The sequence below is a fragment of the Miniopterus schreibersii genome (genome assembly GCF_964146895.1).
Source record: "Miniopterus schreibersii genome assembly, chromosome: 14".
Taxonomy (NCBI): domain Eukaryota; kingdom Metazoa; phylum Chordata; class Mammalia; order Chiroptera; family Miniopteridae; genus Miniopterus; species Miniopterus schreibersii.
In genome coordinates, this window is record NC_138114.1 from 36,114,418 (window position 1) to 36,130,306 (window position 15,889).

General features: G+C 47.0%; 1 protein-coding gene across 31 annotated transcripts in view; it reads right to left on the reverse strand.

The window, feature by feature from the left end:
• The window catches only part of SORBS1 (sorbin and SH3 domain containing 1), a 204,682-nt gene that overhangs the window by 62,246 nt on the left and 126,547 nt on the right, over positions 1 to 15,889 (reverse strand). For 18 of the 31 annotated variants that reach the window (XM_081157853.1, XM_081157851.1, XM_081157860.1 and 15 more), the window contains 3 exons: positions 13,875 to 13,904; positions 11,365 to 11,537; positions 9,490 to 9,553 (listed from right to left, as the gene is read on the reverse strand). In XM_081157853.1, coding sequence (XP_081013979.1) covers positions 9,490 to 9,553; positions 11,365 to 11,537; positions 13,875 to 13,904 — 267 coding nt within the window. Of the gene's footprint in view, positions 1 to 7,578; positions 7,654 to 9,489; positions 9,554 to 11,364; positions 11,538 to 13,874; positions 13,905 to 15,889 lie in introns of all 31 variants that reach the window. The other 13 variants (XM_081157863.1, XM_081157859.1, XM_081157856.1 and 10 more) reach the window with 1 other exon arrangement.

Here is a 15,889-nt window from a genome sequence, read left to right on the forward strand (position 1 = left end):
CAGGCTAACCCAGGGCAGGGGTGGCTCAGAGTGAACAAGATTTTCATTTCTCACAGTGCCCGTGGGACCAGAGTCTGGCATGTGGGTTCAGTTCATCAAACTTTTAAGAGGGCAAACTGAAGTTGTATGGATTCAGCTGAACATCCAGGGTATATATAATTTATTCTTTCAATTTTTTATGTTTGTCTTGCAAACCTAGCGGAAGAAAATTTTACCTGTGCTTATGAGTAAAAATAATAGCAGTTCCCATTATTAAGTGCCTAATAGTAGCTGGTAATTTACTAATATCATCTCAATCTTTGTAAAAACTCTAGGAAATACATTAATATATCATTTACAGACAAGGAAATTAAGGCCTAGGGAGGTTAAGAAAATGTGCCCTTAGCTACAAAAGACAAAGCAAGAATGGAGTCCAGGGCCTTCTGACTCCACTCCCCTGTGCCGCCTCTAAGCCCTGTGGTAGGGATGGGTGCTTTGTTCTACATTCTCCCACCCTAGCTGCCCAATCCTGGGGGGAAATGTGGCTACCCCATTATAATTTATATTATGCAAGAGACAGGGGATGGTATTGTTCTGCAACTCAAGCCCTGCGCTGCAGCGCTGGCAGGACTGCCTCCAGCCCTTGAGGCCTTTACTCTGCTTTTCTGCATCATCGGCTCCCTGGTGAGGCTTAAGCAAGTTTTCTGAGTTACCCCACCACACTAAGAGTTTTCCTCCTGCGCTCTCCAGGGATAGCGGGTAAAACTGAGTCACTCTTGCTACATCTCCCACTTGCTGCTTCCTGCTCTCCACTCCTGGCAGGCTAAGTCCACACTGGGGCAGAGGAGCATGAAGTCAGGAATGCCAATGAATGGGAAAACTGGGTGTAAGGACACCCCTCTGTTTTTCTATACACTAGAGTTAGGCAAATGGAGTGTGTGTGTGAGAGAGAGAGAGAGAGATTAACCATAGTTAAGATACATTCAATAAAACATTTCTCAAGTTGTCCATGAACATGGACATTGTCAGTGTCTGAAATCCTGCCTTTACTCTTTCTCCAGGGTTTTTAAAACAATGCCGTAGTGGGCTCCCCTGAGCCAAGATTGTGTGATTCTTGCTCACGGTGCAGCCACATGCTGACCGTGCCCCTCAAAGCAGCAAATGTCGAACCTTGGCAGCAACTCTCAGAACTTCCTGTGCCAGGGACTTACAGGAAGCTCTACCACTGAGCAGGATTCACTTGGGGTGAACAGCTCACTCCAGGGCCCAAGGACCCTGCAGGGCTCTGATGTTCACACACCAACGGCTCCACTCTGGGTTTTGGCAATCTGTCCTAGAGGCACATCTGGGAACAGCTACTCTTTCAAAACTGCCAGGAGGCACATAATTGCCTTTTCAACCACAGTGACTTTAAAAATGAACCTCTAAAAGTAGGCTTTAAAAAAAAAATTAATGACATCTTAAAGATACTGGAAAAAGTGCCTGGTTGAGAATGATTGTTCTATAAAAACTATGTAATTGACCAAAATGGGATCATGGGCAAAAAGCAGCATTTACATAATCACTCGCCTATATCAATTAAATTTTAATTTAATGCATTTCTTAGGCCTTGAAAGTTCAAATTATTTTTCAATATCAACAGCTCATTTTGATTTAATACAATCTTTTTCCACTGCTCAAATTAAATTCTTTCTCCTACTTTATCCCACACACTTAGGAAGAGAGAGGATAAGTGGGTCAAGATAGAGGACACACACCACGAACAAAAATATTCAAAGAAAAAGAGAGACCTATGCGGAGGTGACAAAGTCGGGGGGGGGGGGGGGGGGAAGAATTCACAAAAGAGGAAATGGGACAAGATGGTGATGAAAAGTCCAGGGAGCTCAAGGAAAGATTCCTCACGCTGTCTAGTTTTGGTTAAAAGCAATCAAATTTTAAGGGATGAAAAAAGATCAATATAGGGTGTAGAGTAGCTAAAGAAGACAAATTCAGAAAAAAATAGGATCTGAAGGAGGAGAAGAGACTGAGGTGGAGCAGGAAAGGAAAAAGGCTGGAAAAAGACTCACCGACCTCATTTCCCGCGGATTCCTGGCCCTTGAAGGTGGGGAGTCACTGCTGCTGTCTCAAGCAGCTTGCAGGCCCGTCAAAGGCTTTCGCACTTGCTAGGCGGAGGCCTTCTGGGCAGCGCTAGTTAGGAGAGCAAAGGTGACTGCTGGCAGCGGCTCAGCCCCTCCTCTGGGCAGTACTAGCTGGAGGCTGGGGCAGGAGGCACGGATCCTGGCCAGGCATCTTCACAATAGAGCGATTTGCTCCAACTCAAGCAAAATAACGCTATTCTTAGAAATCCTGCAAGGCCAGTAGGGGATTATTTTAACTCAAATATAGATGTGCCTGGGAAAATCAGGCTCCTGAATCCCTGCCTTAGTGCATCCTCCTCAAGAAACGAGGAAAAGCGCAGTGAGACAGACCAACAGGACATGATGCACGGCCACAACCTGGGGATGTCTTGGGGATGGTGTCCTAAGTCACTTTGCCAGAAGGTGGCAGTGGTCACCCTCAGTCTGACAGTGGTGGCAGAGGCCTCTGAAAGCAAGGGGAAAGCCGGTCTCTGGGACTTCACCCCTGGCTGACAGGCCATGGACCACGAGGTTCTGCACTGAATGGGAGGTACCATTTGAAAATATCTTCCATTTTCATGCATGGAACTTCTGAATCTGTATTTCCCGCCCTAATTCTATACTAGCGAGTATCCTCCTCTTTTGGAGGGTGAAAGGGTGGTATTCCTCCGTCCCAGGGGTTCTCAGTCTTGGCCGAGTGTCAGGAGAGTTTTCCTAACTTCATCCCCCCAGGCACTGTCCCAGGAGACACTGGCTCGGCCCAGGGCAACAAGACTGACTCAGAAGCAGGGCAAGCTGCATGCCTGGATCGAGGCCCCGGAGAGCCCTTGGCGAGGGGGCCAAACAAGGACACAGAGCACAGCAGGAGGGGAACAGGAACCAGCAGAGCAGCAGGACAGAGCAGGTAAAAGCCCGTGTTGGGGGCGCCAGAGACGTGGGTTGGAATTCTGGCTCTGCCACATACTGTGTGATCTTGCACAAATTACTTTACCTTTCTGAGCCTCATACCCTTTATTGATCAAATGAGGACGTGTACCCCAGGAGGATGCTGGGAACATGACATGACATGACAACTGCGATGCGCTCAGCATGGAGCCTGGAGTTTGGTAAGGGCTCCACAAAGGGCAGTGCGGCACAGTTACCGTGGTGGCTATGCTGTTATTATTAATAGGAGTAGGGCTGTGAGCTGCTGGCCACCACACTTCTATTTCCTGGAGCAGAAGGGAGGAGGAGAGGAAGAGGCAGAGCCAGGGTCTGAAGCTGTTTCCACAGCGTGTCCCCTTGCTCCTGCTTCAGGAGGGAACCGCCGGCAGGATTCTGAAGAGCCCCCTGGCAGCCCCTCCGTGGCCTGGGTGCGGCAGAGGGTGGGGTGATGCTGGTCTCCACCAACATCCCTGCTCCCCACCCCCACCATCTGTTGACTTAGTGGCATCTCAATGCAAGGACAGGACATTTGCTTTTGAGAGAATGCAGTGTAATTCCCAACAAGTCGCTTTGGGTCAGAGAGGAAGGAATGATGGGGGGAAGGGGACCAAGGGAAGGTTTAAAAATAAAAAAAAAGGAAAACTCATTTGCTTAGTCTTACTCGAAAGTTATTCCCAAAGGATTTCTGGTAAACTATTTTTATTTTTGATAAGCTTCCTAACGACCAGGGTTTATAGTAAAATGACAAGAAAGAAGTCTCCTGAATTCATTCTACTCTCCCCAGATTTCCTGGCCCCAATTCTTCCCAACTGCCTCATGAAACAAAGAGGAACTAAACGTAATATCGCTCCTGACCCACAGAGTGCTCTCCAAGACTATCAAGCGACTCGAAGGGACTGCTCCTTGTTGCAATTTACAGGTCTCTTTAAAAGCCTATTTTAAACCTCCTTGATTAAGACATGCTAATTCTATTTATCTTCTCCAAGCCTGGCCAGAAGTTTACTTTTGACTGTAGCTGGGGGAAAAGAAGGTTGCTCATCTAGCATAAACAAACTCTCACATGGCCCTTCACTATTTAGGAGAACCGGGTTTGCGACACTTAGAAATGTCTTTTTTATTCTGTATAAACAACCAGAATTTAGACAGAGGCAGCAGCTGTAGGCTAGGCTGTGATAGGTTTGTTGCAGGATATTCTCGGCTTCAAATTCTCAATTCAAACAAAACAAAACCCAGCAGCAACAAGAGTCTCCTCCTCCGCAGGGGATAAACTCTGGAATGGCTGGCTCACATTTCTCAGTAACACTGTCTATTTTTCATTGTGCATTAAAAACTATGGGTAGAGCCTCAGTGAGGTACTAATCTGTCTTTAACACCTTTCTTTGAAAGGCATAAATCTTTCCCATGTTGAGAAGGGTGTGCAGAGCCAGGCCCACCCAACAGGAGCACAGGGCTGGAGCCGCACCACGGACAGGGCTGAGGAGGACCTGCTGGAGCTCGCGGCATCAAAGCCACAAGCCAGAGAATCGCTTACTAGTTAAAAACATTAAAATAAAAAGAACAATTCTTTAAAGTGATCTAGTCAAATGTTTCACTCACTTGTAAAAAGCCCTCATCTAATTGAATGCATCTGTGATCTACGTCAGAATCTATCATCTAGACAGAAGTGTGGGCAAGAGATGAAATCTACCCTATTTTTAAAAGATCTCCAGGGAAGACAGCTTCTTAGAAACTTGAGTTCAAGTTTGATCACATTGGGTGTTATGAAGTTTTCATGTCCAGTCTAAGTTTTTTCCTTTTTATCCTTGAAGACTATTTTTTCCATTTTGGTCTTTGAAAATAAAAAAATAATCAGCTCTGCTTCCTAAATTATAAGTGAAAAGTTATCACGTCATCTCTTATTGTTTGTGCCTTTAGGCAAAATAACCCCAGTTCCCTCCTGGGCCTGACTTGACGTGTACCAAAAGGCAGATATTACCATCTGCCAGGGTTGCTAGGTGTGGCAGTTGACAACGTGGCAGCTCTGGGTGTCAAGCCGTGAAACCCTGTCTTTAGATCAACAGCCAGGCTGACTGTGATGTCTGCTGGCACTGCCTGTGACAGGTCTACGGCAACTTTCCCGGCCAATGGGAGTCACTGCTCTTTTTCACAGGACTTCTCCAGGTGCCCCTCCTCTGCTCATGTCTATGGATAAGATGCCTTCAGTGATGGTGTGCACTTATCATAGAAGTGAACCCTACCTTACTGAGTGGGTTGGGTTCCCAGGTCCAAATAAAACAAAAATAAAAACTGCATTTAGTTGAAATTACCCTGAAAAAAACTTCCTTTCCTCAATCAATTGTTTCTCACCCAAGGATATTTCTTCCATTGCTTTTCAGAGAGAGTGGAAGAGAGAAAGAGAGAGACAGAGAGAAACATCGATGTGAGAGAGACACATTGGTTGCTTCCTGCACGTGCCCCGATCCAGGGATCGAGCATGCAATTGAGGTACGTGCCCCTGGCTGGAATCGAGCCCAGGACCCTTTGGTCCACAGGCCGATGCTCTAACCACTGAGCAAAACCGGCTACGGCAGTTAATTGTTTCTTAAGCAATGCTTTGGGCTAGAATCAGCACCCCAAGATAAAAAGATTAGGTTATCTCACACCAAGTAGACTCTTGTTGGCAGTGAGGAGGTCACTCATTAAAATTCAATCATCAGCTTTTAATTTTTAAGCCTGTTTTTGTATGGTAGGTTTTTCATTCAAAACAGACCCAGGCATGAAATGGTTGGAAATGGTATTTTAACCTTTATCCGATGAAAGGGAACTTTAGTTCCCGGCAAGGAGTAGGTCCCGCTGGCTGAATTTAAATGCTGACGGAATTTAAATGCTGTCTTTTAAAGGTTAACTAAAACTGTATTTAACACATGCCAGTGTGTCATCTCATACATGTTAAGTGATCAATAAAAGTTTGGTGAATGACTGAAAAATTTACCAAAGATGAGAAGGGCTGTGAGGGATGGTTTGCTGATCTAATTAGAGCACAGAAGAACCGAGGCGGTGGTACTGGGCTCCTCCTAGAAAACAACTCCAATTCCATGGTCCAAAGCCCTCACTCATTAACATTCTCCAGGTATATGCTGAGGACCTGTCGAGTGCCAGCAAGGTTTCCTGTGGGCTGGACACACGATCTCGTGACTGCCACCACAGTGCACAGAGGATGATAAAGTGCCCTTGAATGATTCCCTGCCAGATGTGGACTTTTGAGAATAGAGGAGCTATCTTATTTAAGGCACTAGCCTCAGTTCCAAGGAGAGCATGTGGCACACACAAGTGCTCAATCCTGCCTGAATGAATGAATTCAGAGCATCCAACATCTCATCCTAGAAGAGCCTTTAATGAAGTTTTCTCCTGCATATCCCATGCACTCTCCTCTTTCTGGATCACTCATCCAAAGATCAGACAATACCTGGGCCTAGAATAATTCTCAGGATGTTGCCCTGAACTTGCCTAGTAGAACTTTCTTTGACACCTAGATTTTTTTGCCCTAGAAAGGAATATCTTTTAAATATAAGTGTGGCTATCCTCCTCAGCAGGTCCAAATTCCTAAGCCAGCTCTTCCATGAAATATTTTCTAGCTTGGCCAAATCCTTTATTTTCAAGAAATATCATTTCCCACCATGACTGAACCTCATACCTGGACACCTCTTTGGGAATTCCTTACCAAGAAGATACACCCTGAGTGTCCATGACAAGAGAGGCCCAGGGATGAGTTAGTTGCACCTATAGGAATTAGGGTACTTTTCTATTTTTTACAGATGGCACATCTACCTCCTGACCACCAGCCATGACTCAGCTTCCTTGAGTCACTACCCAGCCACCAATACTATGTGACCACCCCAACCATAAAGCCCTGGGTGTCCGGGTATGGGCAGCTTTTCCCAGAGCCCCGCATGCTCACAGCATCCTAACTAAGCCACAGTGTCTATGCCGTTAATCACGTAGACTCCAAGGGAGTAGGATCAAAACCCCATCTGGAAAGACTCTGGTTATACAGTTAGCGAGGAGCAAGACAATACTACACGACACAGGGTTAGAGGGAAGCAAACCATCGGGAGACAGCCCTTAGCCACCAGAAAAAAACCCAAGGTGAAAGAAAGTAATAGCACCAGCGCAAAGAGAGGCACGTGATTTTCTTTTAATTACCTTCAGACTTAGGGCTAGGAGTAGATGCAGGAAACTGGTAGGTAGGAGTGTAAGGATTGTCCTCTGTAGCAGAGAAAAGCAGTGGATTTTGAAACCATCCACCATGAGGTGGAGGAACTGGTTCTTTCAAATGACTGATTACCTGTTTTAGTGTCATTAAAAAGCACGCGGCATTGCACTTAAAAACAGGTTAATGCATTAGGAAGGGCTTAGTTATTTTAATATAGCACATCATGCAAATGAGTGAAATAAAATTTTCGCCAACCAAAAACGACTATAAAAATAAAATCTAGAAGCCAAGTCTCATTCCTATAATGAAACTATAAGAATTAATTTAAGGCTAGGACAACAGATACACTGTCTAAGTTTATGGTACCTTCAGAATTTTGCTGGATTTCAGGAAGTTCAGGGAATTTGTACGTAGGGAAATAAGGGTTTTCTTCAGGAGTGTCTAGGCAGAGGAGCAGGTTTGGGAGAGAGAACAGAGGAAGATACAAATGCAGAGAGTGAACGAGCAGGAAACCACACACAATTCAGGCTCCTTGAGTTCCGGGACATACTAAGCCTCGCCAGCGATATGAAAGAAATTCAAACTGCTTTTAGAAACCCAGTCCTTTTGCCTGAAGTACTGAGACACATCTAAAGAGACACCATCATTTCTCTTCTTGGACAAAGAGTTACGTATATATAGGCTCCAGGAAGCAAGAGGCAGTTAGCACAAAGCTTCAAGTTTTTACCTTTCATAGGCAAAGAATATTAAGTGTGCTAATACAGAGTATGTAATGAAAACACTATCATAAAATTTTTGTAAAATAAATCAAACCCTGCGCTGTGGACCTTAGAGTCAAGGCAAACAAGTGAGTGGAGTCTTCATTTTTCAATACCTCTGCCTACCATTAAGGCAGACAGGTTTGTTTAGGGCCTGAAATTTAGGCTGTTAATAGCTGTAACATATAACAGGCCTAATACCACCTGTGAGGCAGAATTATGTATTTTTCACATATGTATCTGTGTCTTGGCATTTGGGCTGCCAGAGCTGGGTCTAAAGGTGAGACACAGATTGCTGGAGGAAGTGGACACTGGCTTCAGGAAGTAACCAGTGTAACTAACACTATCCAATCGAAGACCCAGCCTTTAGCATCGCCACTGAGACTGAGCTCATCCACCCAACTACAGTGGATTCACTCTTGGCTCAGAAATACTAAACACAAGCCTCAGTATTTAGAAAGAGTCTGAAGAGGGGCACCACCAGGTTCATTCTGAACACTGCAGGAGTAATTAGCAGTGATGTTAGCTGGCGTCCACAGCTAATCAGAGATTGGTTAATTTGTGGCTTAGGCCAACACTGACCAGAATGCTTTTTCTTTGCCTTTGTGTGTCATCTGTGCCAGGCAGCCAGACTGGATTTGGCCATAGGAAGGACAGGGTGCTCTGCCTGTGGGAGGAGTGGTACCTTCCCATGGTGCAGCTGCATCCCTGCCTATCAGCTGACTGGTGGCACAGGCGGATGGGAGCTGATGGGGTCATGACCTGCCCGAGCGCTGGCCTGGGGATCTCCCGCCATGCTGCGTCACCTGCTGCCACCTGGCAGGCCCGTGACTTGGAAGCGCTTCTCTTCTAGCTTGAGCGGGCTTTAGAGTGTCAGCTCTTGACTGACTCTCAGGGCTACCTGCCAAGGGCTGGTTCCTAGCTGGGGAAGATTCTTTTTCATACTGACACCACCTTATAAGTGCACCAGACACATTATTCACCAGGCAGAAATGGCTCTCCTTTGGATCCTGCAACATCCCTTGAAGGAAGGGAAGGGGGACAAATATGGAGAGGTATGTGATTGGTTCAAGATCACATGAGTCCTGGGGGACTGAGTCCAGGTGAGAACAGTTTTTAACTCCTAGTTCAGTGCTTTCTCAACTTGCTCTCCTATAAGACAGTCATGGGCTGACACGGGGAGGTGCACCTAGAGCTGGAAGCAGATGGGAGCTGGAGCTGCTTGCATCCCAGGCAGGCAGATGCCAGAGCGCAGGGAGCGGGCTGGGCTCAGCCTGTAGCATCCCACAACATCTGGGCAGGAGGACATCTGAGCTGACCTCAGTCCCCCATGTGAGGCAGCGCACAAGTGCTCCCTCCCTCCTCGGCTCTGAAGGCGGCCGGCTGGGCTCAGGCAGGCTGGTGCTTAATGAGGTTAAGCCGCAGGGCCAGTCTCCTGGCACCCTAGTGAAGGGAGCTTAGGCCCTCACCACAACAGTCAACACGTGAGCGTAGCAGAGCTACAAAAGCAAGCCAGTACCTCTGTTTAGCTTGTGGATCTGTTTAAACATGGTCTTGTACCAGTCTTTTGATCTCTCGGTGTTCTGGAGAAAAACAAAGGCAAAGGGTAAAGTGAAACAAATCCTGGTACGTTTCAGAACGTCTACGATTACAAAATCAAAATGGAAAGTGACAACATCTCAAGTCCAAACTCATGTAATTCTACATATCCTTGTGATCCCACACTGAAATCTCTTTAAAAAAATGCAAAACTTTTGAGAAAGAATAGACAAACCAAGAGATGGAGACCTGAATCTACAGAGTAACATTTGGCCAAAAGGACACAGATTTTGAAAACAGTGGACAAAGAGCCACTTGAAAATGTGTCCATTTTTATATAATTTTTTAAAAATTTCACTTTTAGAGAGAATCTCTTTTCATATATAGATGAGTAAGCTGAAGTAAAGCCTCCTAGAAACATATAAGAGACAAAGAACATTTGCTATCAGGCCTTGCCCCGCCCATCTCAGGTTATTCTGTAGAAGTGTATCTAAGTCACCCTGCATGGGCCAGATTTAGAAAGCACAAGTTAAAATGTAACCCATTATAGCAGCCAGTGCCAGAGCGGTCACCCTAACCATGCAGCTGGGCTTTTTATTTTTATTTTCTTAAAGATAAAAATAAAACAAGGAAGGGGATAGATAGGTGGTTAGACCAGATATTTTCACTCCCATTTTACAGATGAGGAAAAATGAATCAAAGCCGTTCAAAGTCACAGAGCTGGTGAGGAGATGAGTGGGAGGGCTGCCTAATATGATGGTTGTGGGTAATGGCTGGGGACTCAGGCTCTGTCATTCGCAAATTATGTAATCCTGGGCAAGCAACAATCTCTCTGAGTCCCTGTTTCCTCATCTATAAAATAGGAATAATATTAGTATCTACCTTGTAGAGTGAATGATGTTTAAATGAGATAATGTACTTGGCAAATGGTAGCTGTGATTACTATTAGTATTAATTCTCATTATTATTATATAGTTATTATTACACAGGACAAGACAACAGTTCTTTTGCAGCTTAGTCCACTGCTGTTTCTATCAGCCTTCTCCAAAGGAACACGTAAATCTGTTCATTTGCTCTATGCAAATCACAGAGAAACATCAGAGCCAGTGTTCTGCTGGGCACATGGAGAGAAATGGAATTCACCCTATCCACTTTCAAGTGTTGGGCTTCCCTGCAATCCCTTCGGGCTTGCAGGAGGCTGGCATGCCTGTACGGGGCGAGCGGGGGCGGGGCATGCGCTGGGCAGGGCTACCCGAGACCCACTCTGTTCTGGAGGCTTCGGCAGGGTGAATCCATTCTGTGGTTGCCTTAGAGTTTCCCTCCCTCTCCGGATGATGGGCTAGTTTCCATCCAGGGGAACTTTTTCGGGAAACCGTGAATGGGGACTGTGAGCTTCACCCCAGGGTTCTCTAACCCTGGACTAACAATTTCCAAGTACGCTCCATGGAACAATAAATAGTGTCCATGGATGGGGCAGAACGGGAACCTACCTGCAACATTCTCCCCTTGACCACACTCATGCCCAAAGCCTCTCAGAAGTTCTGCTGCAGAGAAATCTCGCTGCCCTTGTTCCACCCAACTTTTCTTCACATTCATCCTTCTCATCAGGCTGAGTGGCACCTCTTTGGGGAAAGCTGCTGCACACTGAGCCCAGAACCAAGGTGGGCTCTGGAGGCTGGAGCACAGCTCTTGGAGGCTCTGCGGCCCTCAGTGGGCTCAGACAGTGGACAGTGGTGAGGACCCTCCTCACAAGGCCTTTGAAACCCATGGGTGGGGCCCGCATGCACACAGGGGTGTACGCTTGTCCCTGGCTTAACAGGAGGCCTAAGAAGGCCTTCTCGGTCAGGATTCGTACCCGGAGTGGGATGCCCACTTCATCCATGGACACATCGCTTAGGTCCTGAGCACTCTTAACCACCCGCCTACTGTCGTCCTTGGCCTTTCTGTCGATGGTCCTGCCAGGGGAGGTGGGCTTTTCCTGGGTTGGTGCCGAGCCCCGCTCTCCCACTCTTCTTTCTGACACAGGATCTGGAAGTGGAAAACAATCAGCTGAAGCTTTTCTGGTAGCTCCAAAGCCCCCAAACACCCTCCTAACAATCCAGCTGGGGAAGTGTGTTTGTTGATTCTCAATTGGGATGAGTTTCACGGAGAGCAAGGGTCAGCAAACTAGGCCCAACCACCTATTTTTGTAAATGAACTTTTATTGGTATACAGTCATGCCCATTCATTTACGTATTATTTGTGGCTGCTTTCAAGCTAGAATGGCAAAGTCAAGTAGCTGTGACAGAAACCGTATGGCCTGTGAAGCCTAAAATATTTACCATCTGGCCCTTTAAAACATTTGCAGAAGTAGACACCTGGTGCTGCAGACAGCCGAGTGGTTCTGGCTGGCAGGGAGCAGGTAAAACCATTGAGAGGTGGCCAAACATTACTTGAAAGTCCTTGTTTTATTTTGGGGAAGTCACTGAACTTTTCTGTGCCACTGTTTTCTCATCCAATGGGGCTAATACTCCCACTGGCAAGCTCACAGAGATGCTTAGAGGACCTAATAGGATAACTTATGCTGAAATGCTCAGAAAGCTGACATTTACATAGCACTTTCCCCAAAGCCTCCTGTTGCACATGAACCTTACAACACCTCTGTGAGGCAGGGGCAAGTGTCATCTCCACTTCCCATATGAGGAAACTGGCTCAGAGAGGTGAAGTCACTTACCCAGGGACAAACAGCTATAAGAGGGAAGAGCCAGGACCAAACTTTGGGTATAACTTGTGTTTGGGTGCCTTTTAAAAAAATCTATTCCACTGCTCCTTTCAAACTCCCAAAGGCAGGAAGGAGCCCACAGGAGCTACCTTTCCCCCCAAGCCACCTTGCTCTCAGCAACCTGGGGCCACGGACTGAAGTGGGCTGGAGTGTGGCACCTGGAGGAGGGGGCAGCGAAGGGCACCTTGTGCTCAACCACAGCCTGTGCTGGTTCCATAGCCAAGTCCTGATAAAGCTGAGAGGGTGTGAGAACCCCATGTCCTGCCCACCCGGGCTTTCCACGAATCCCAAGGACAGCAGTGGGACAAAGTAATACAGTAATCACAGAGCAGCTGCTCAGAAAACGGTGGCTTTTGTTATCCACCAAATCAGGGACTCTTAACCCCGGTGTTCGAGAGTATCTGCAAATCCATCACGTGTGTGTGTTTCCACATGTGTGGCTTTTTCTAGAGAATGAACCTAATGCCTTCACTAGATTCCCCAAATGGGTCCATGACCAACACAGGTTACAAACCATACCACAAGCTGCTCAGGGGCAGTGCAGCTCCATGATGTGGCTCCTGAGCCTGGCTCAGTAACTTGACACAGAGTAGACATTCAATCAAATGACAAGTGAGTCAACCGGGGCCCTACCGAAAACAATGACCCACACCCACCAAGCACGTAGCGAATACCGACGTCAGCGCCAAGCTGTTTATAAGCAGAACATCAGACAGGTAAGAAACTGATCTGTTGTTCAGATCATTAGTAACCTGCCTACGGTTGCACCATTAGTAAGTGGTAGAACCAGGATTCAAAGCAGGATGGCTATAGAAAGTCGGGAAGAAATGGGTTTCCTCACAATTTTGGCCTACGTGCCTGTTCCCTCCCCACCCAACTCATCCTGACCCTGCACATGTGCGCAGCTCTTGATGAAACTTGCTCTTCAACCGTGGTCAGTACAGAGGGAGCGTCAGCATCGCCTGGCAACTGGTTAGAAATGTAAACTCTTCCCCACACCCACTAAATCCAAATCTCTACAGGTGTGGACTAGCTCTGACCAGTGCTCCAGGGGAGTCTGACGCCCGCTCAAGGTCACGGAGCTGAGCTCTCACACACTCTTCCAGGCACTGCTGGTTGGGAGGCTCTCGCCTGGGTCCATCATCCCAGGGCCATCCACTGTCATTTGGACCTGCCATCCAAGATGGAAATGGAAAAACTTGCCCACATTTCCCAACCCCCAACCTGTCACATCCTAGAAGAGAGAGTGAAGCAAGAGAAAGGTGACTTCTTCAGCAGGGCCTGCCAGGAACACACTCCACCTAAAACATAACTCTTCATTCTTTGTATTCAGAGCACCCTGTTCTTATCCATCAAGGCTGGTGTCACAGTTCCACAGGAAACGTTTACTAGTTTGGGTCACTTGTCTGGTCTGTGCCACCAGCCTGCGAGCTGCAGGGAAGCAGGAACCAGCCTGTTTCCATCATCCTCGCCATCCGGCAACAGACAGAGTCCCCACGCATCAGGAGAGCTCTCAGGGCTGTGCTGATTGAACGTCAGGTGGTGACCAGAGCCAGTTTTAACAGGAACAGGTGTTAACGTGTAAATAAATATTTCTCACCTACCTGAAAGGCTACTGAGTCGTTTCTGCTGTTCTGTGATAAAAAAAAAAAAAATACACAGTGTGAGATTTACAAAGACATGGTAAAACCGAGAAGTCTGGGCATAACTCGTCAGGATCTCAATATATGTTTCCTCGCTGTCCTCTGGGCTTAGATGCTAAAATACTGTGTACCTAGTGAGTACAGCATATGAACATGGCCCCTCTTATCCAAGTGTGGTATATCTTATCCCCCTGCCCCTAGATCTGCCCTAGGACTCCTGGCACTGTCACTGTTTTCTGTTGTTTATATCTTATCTCAAGATAATCTGATCACTGAAGGAGACCCTCCCAACTCCACTGGTTTTGAGAGAGCAGGACCTTATACAACCTCAGCCTTGGTACCTTTTGAGGGAAATTAATTGTGATCATAACCATGGCAACTACCATCTCCTGAGTGTTTGTGAAATGCGAGACATTGTTTTAAGAGCTTTCACACAGGTTAATACTTTTAATCTTCACAACAACCCTAGCAGGTAGGTCAGGGTGACTGACGCATCCTCAATAAGGGGCACAAACTACCCAAGACGACACTGAAAACCAGAGCTGGGTCTAAAACCTGGAATCCCCTTATCTTCTAATCCAGGGTTCTTTCCAACTCTCATCACCAGGCTCTCACCCCTTAACATTGAGGTCTATGGGTTTCTCACCCTCCTGGGCACTCGCGAGGAGGGCAGCCAACCTCTCCTTGGGAGAGCTCTGTGTGTACGTGCTATGGCATAAGCACAAAAATGACCTCTACCTTCCATAGCTGCTAAATATAAAGCAGCCACATAGATAAAAATAGCACGCTTACCAGCCCATGGGTGCAGTCATCATCCCCCTTGGCCGCGTCCCCACCCTCCCTCCAGAATCAATGTGGGCAAGAAGTAAACAGCACAGGGGAGCCCAAAGCTGTTGGAAGCAGCCCTGTCCACCTCTGGCCCATGGACGAGGCTCACTCACACCGGCTGGACGACAGAACCCAGCAGGGCTCAAGGCTCCGCTCTGCCAGCCACAGGCCAGATGACACTGACCAGTCACGTCACCTTGATTTCCTATTTCTCCCTTAGTTTTCTCATCTGTTAAATCAAGGTGCTCACTGGATCCATGGATCCCAAACTTCGGTCTCCAAGCCAAGGGCAAGGTTTTCCCCAGCAGCCAAAAGCAAATTTATTCAATTTAAAACACTATGTTGTTCCCAGGTCTCAGGTGTGAAATGGCCTTTCTTTCTTGGAATGACATGTGATGCAGATAATAGCAATTGTTTTTCAGGGGTATTATTCAGCAAAGTTAGAAATTAGCAACCCTAGGTGGTCCCCAGACTGTTGCATGTGACAGAAGTCCGGGAACCACTGAGCTCTTGCTCTCCAGCGTGGCCCATGTACCCGAAGCACCAACACACCCGGTGAGCTGCTGGAAAATGAAGAATCTCAGCCCCGCCTCAGACCTCCTGAATCTGCACCTGCAAGTTAAGGAGACCCCCTGAAGTCTAGGCACATTAAAGACTGAGAAGCTTTGCCCTGGCTGGGTAGCTCAGTTAGTTAGAGCGTTGTCCTGATACACCACCATTGTGGGTTCGATCCCCGATCAGGGCACATACAAAAGTCAACCAATGAATGCATAAATAAATGGAACAACAAATCAATGTTTCTCTCTCTCTCTCTCAAATCAATAAGTTTTTAAAAAAATCATAAAATAAAGACCGAGAAGCTTGGAGCTAGGGGATCCATTCATCTCTTTCAGTCCTGTGAGCTTTCTGATTCCAGTCCTCCCATCACACTGATCATAAGCAATCCGCCCTCAGACACATGAATGTGAAAGCTCAGGAGAGAAGCAGGGCTGTGTGGTGCATGACCTTCAGGGCCAGGCCAGACCGCAGTGCCGTCCCACTTGTTTGCAGTAAAGGGAGCTGGCTGAGATAGATAGGGCTATTGTCACACTGTGCCCTGGGCCAGTCTAGGCAGGAAAAAAGGGAATCTTTTTTAGGATGACTAAACT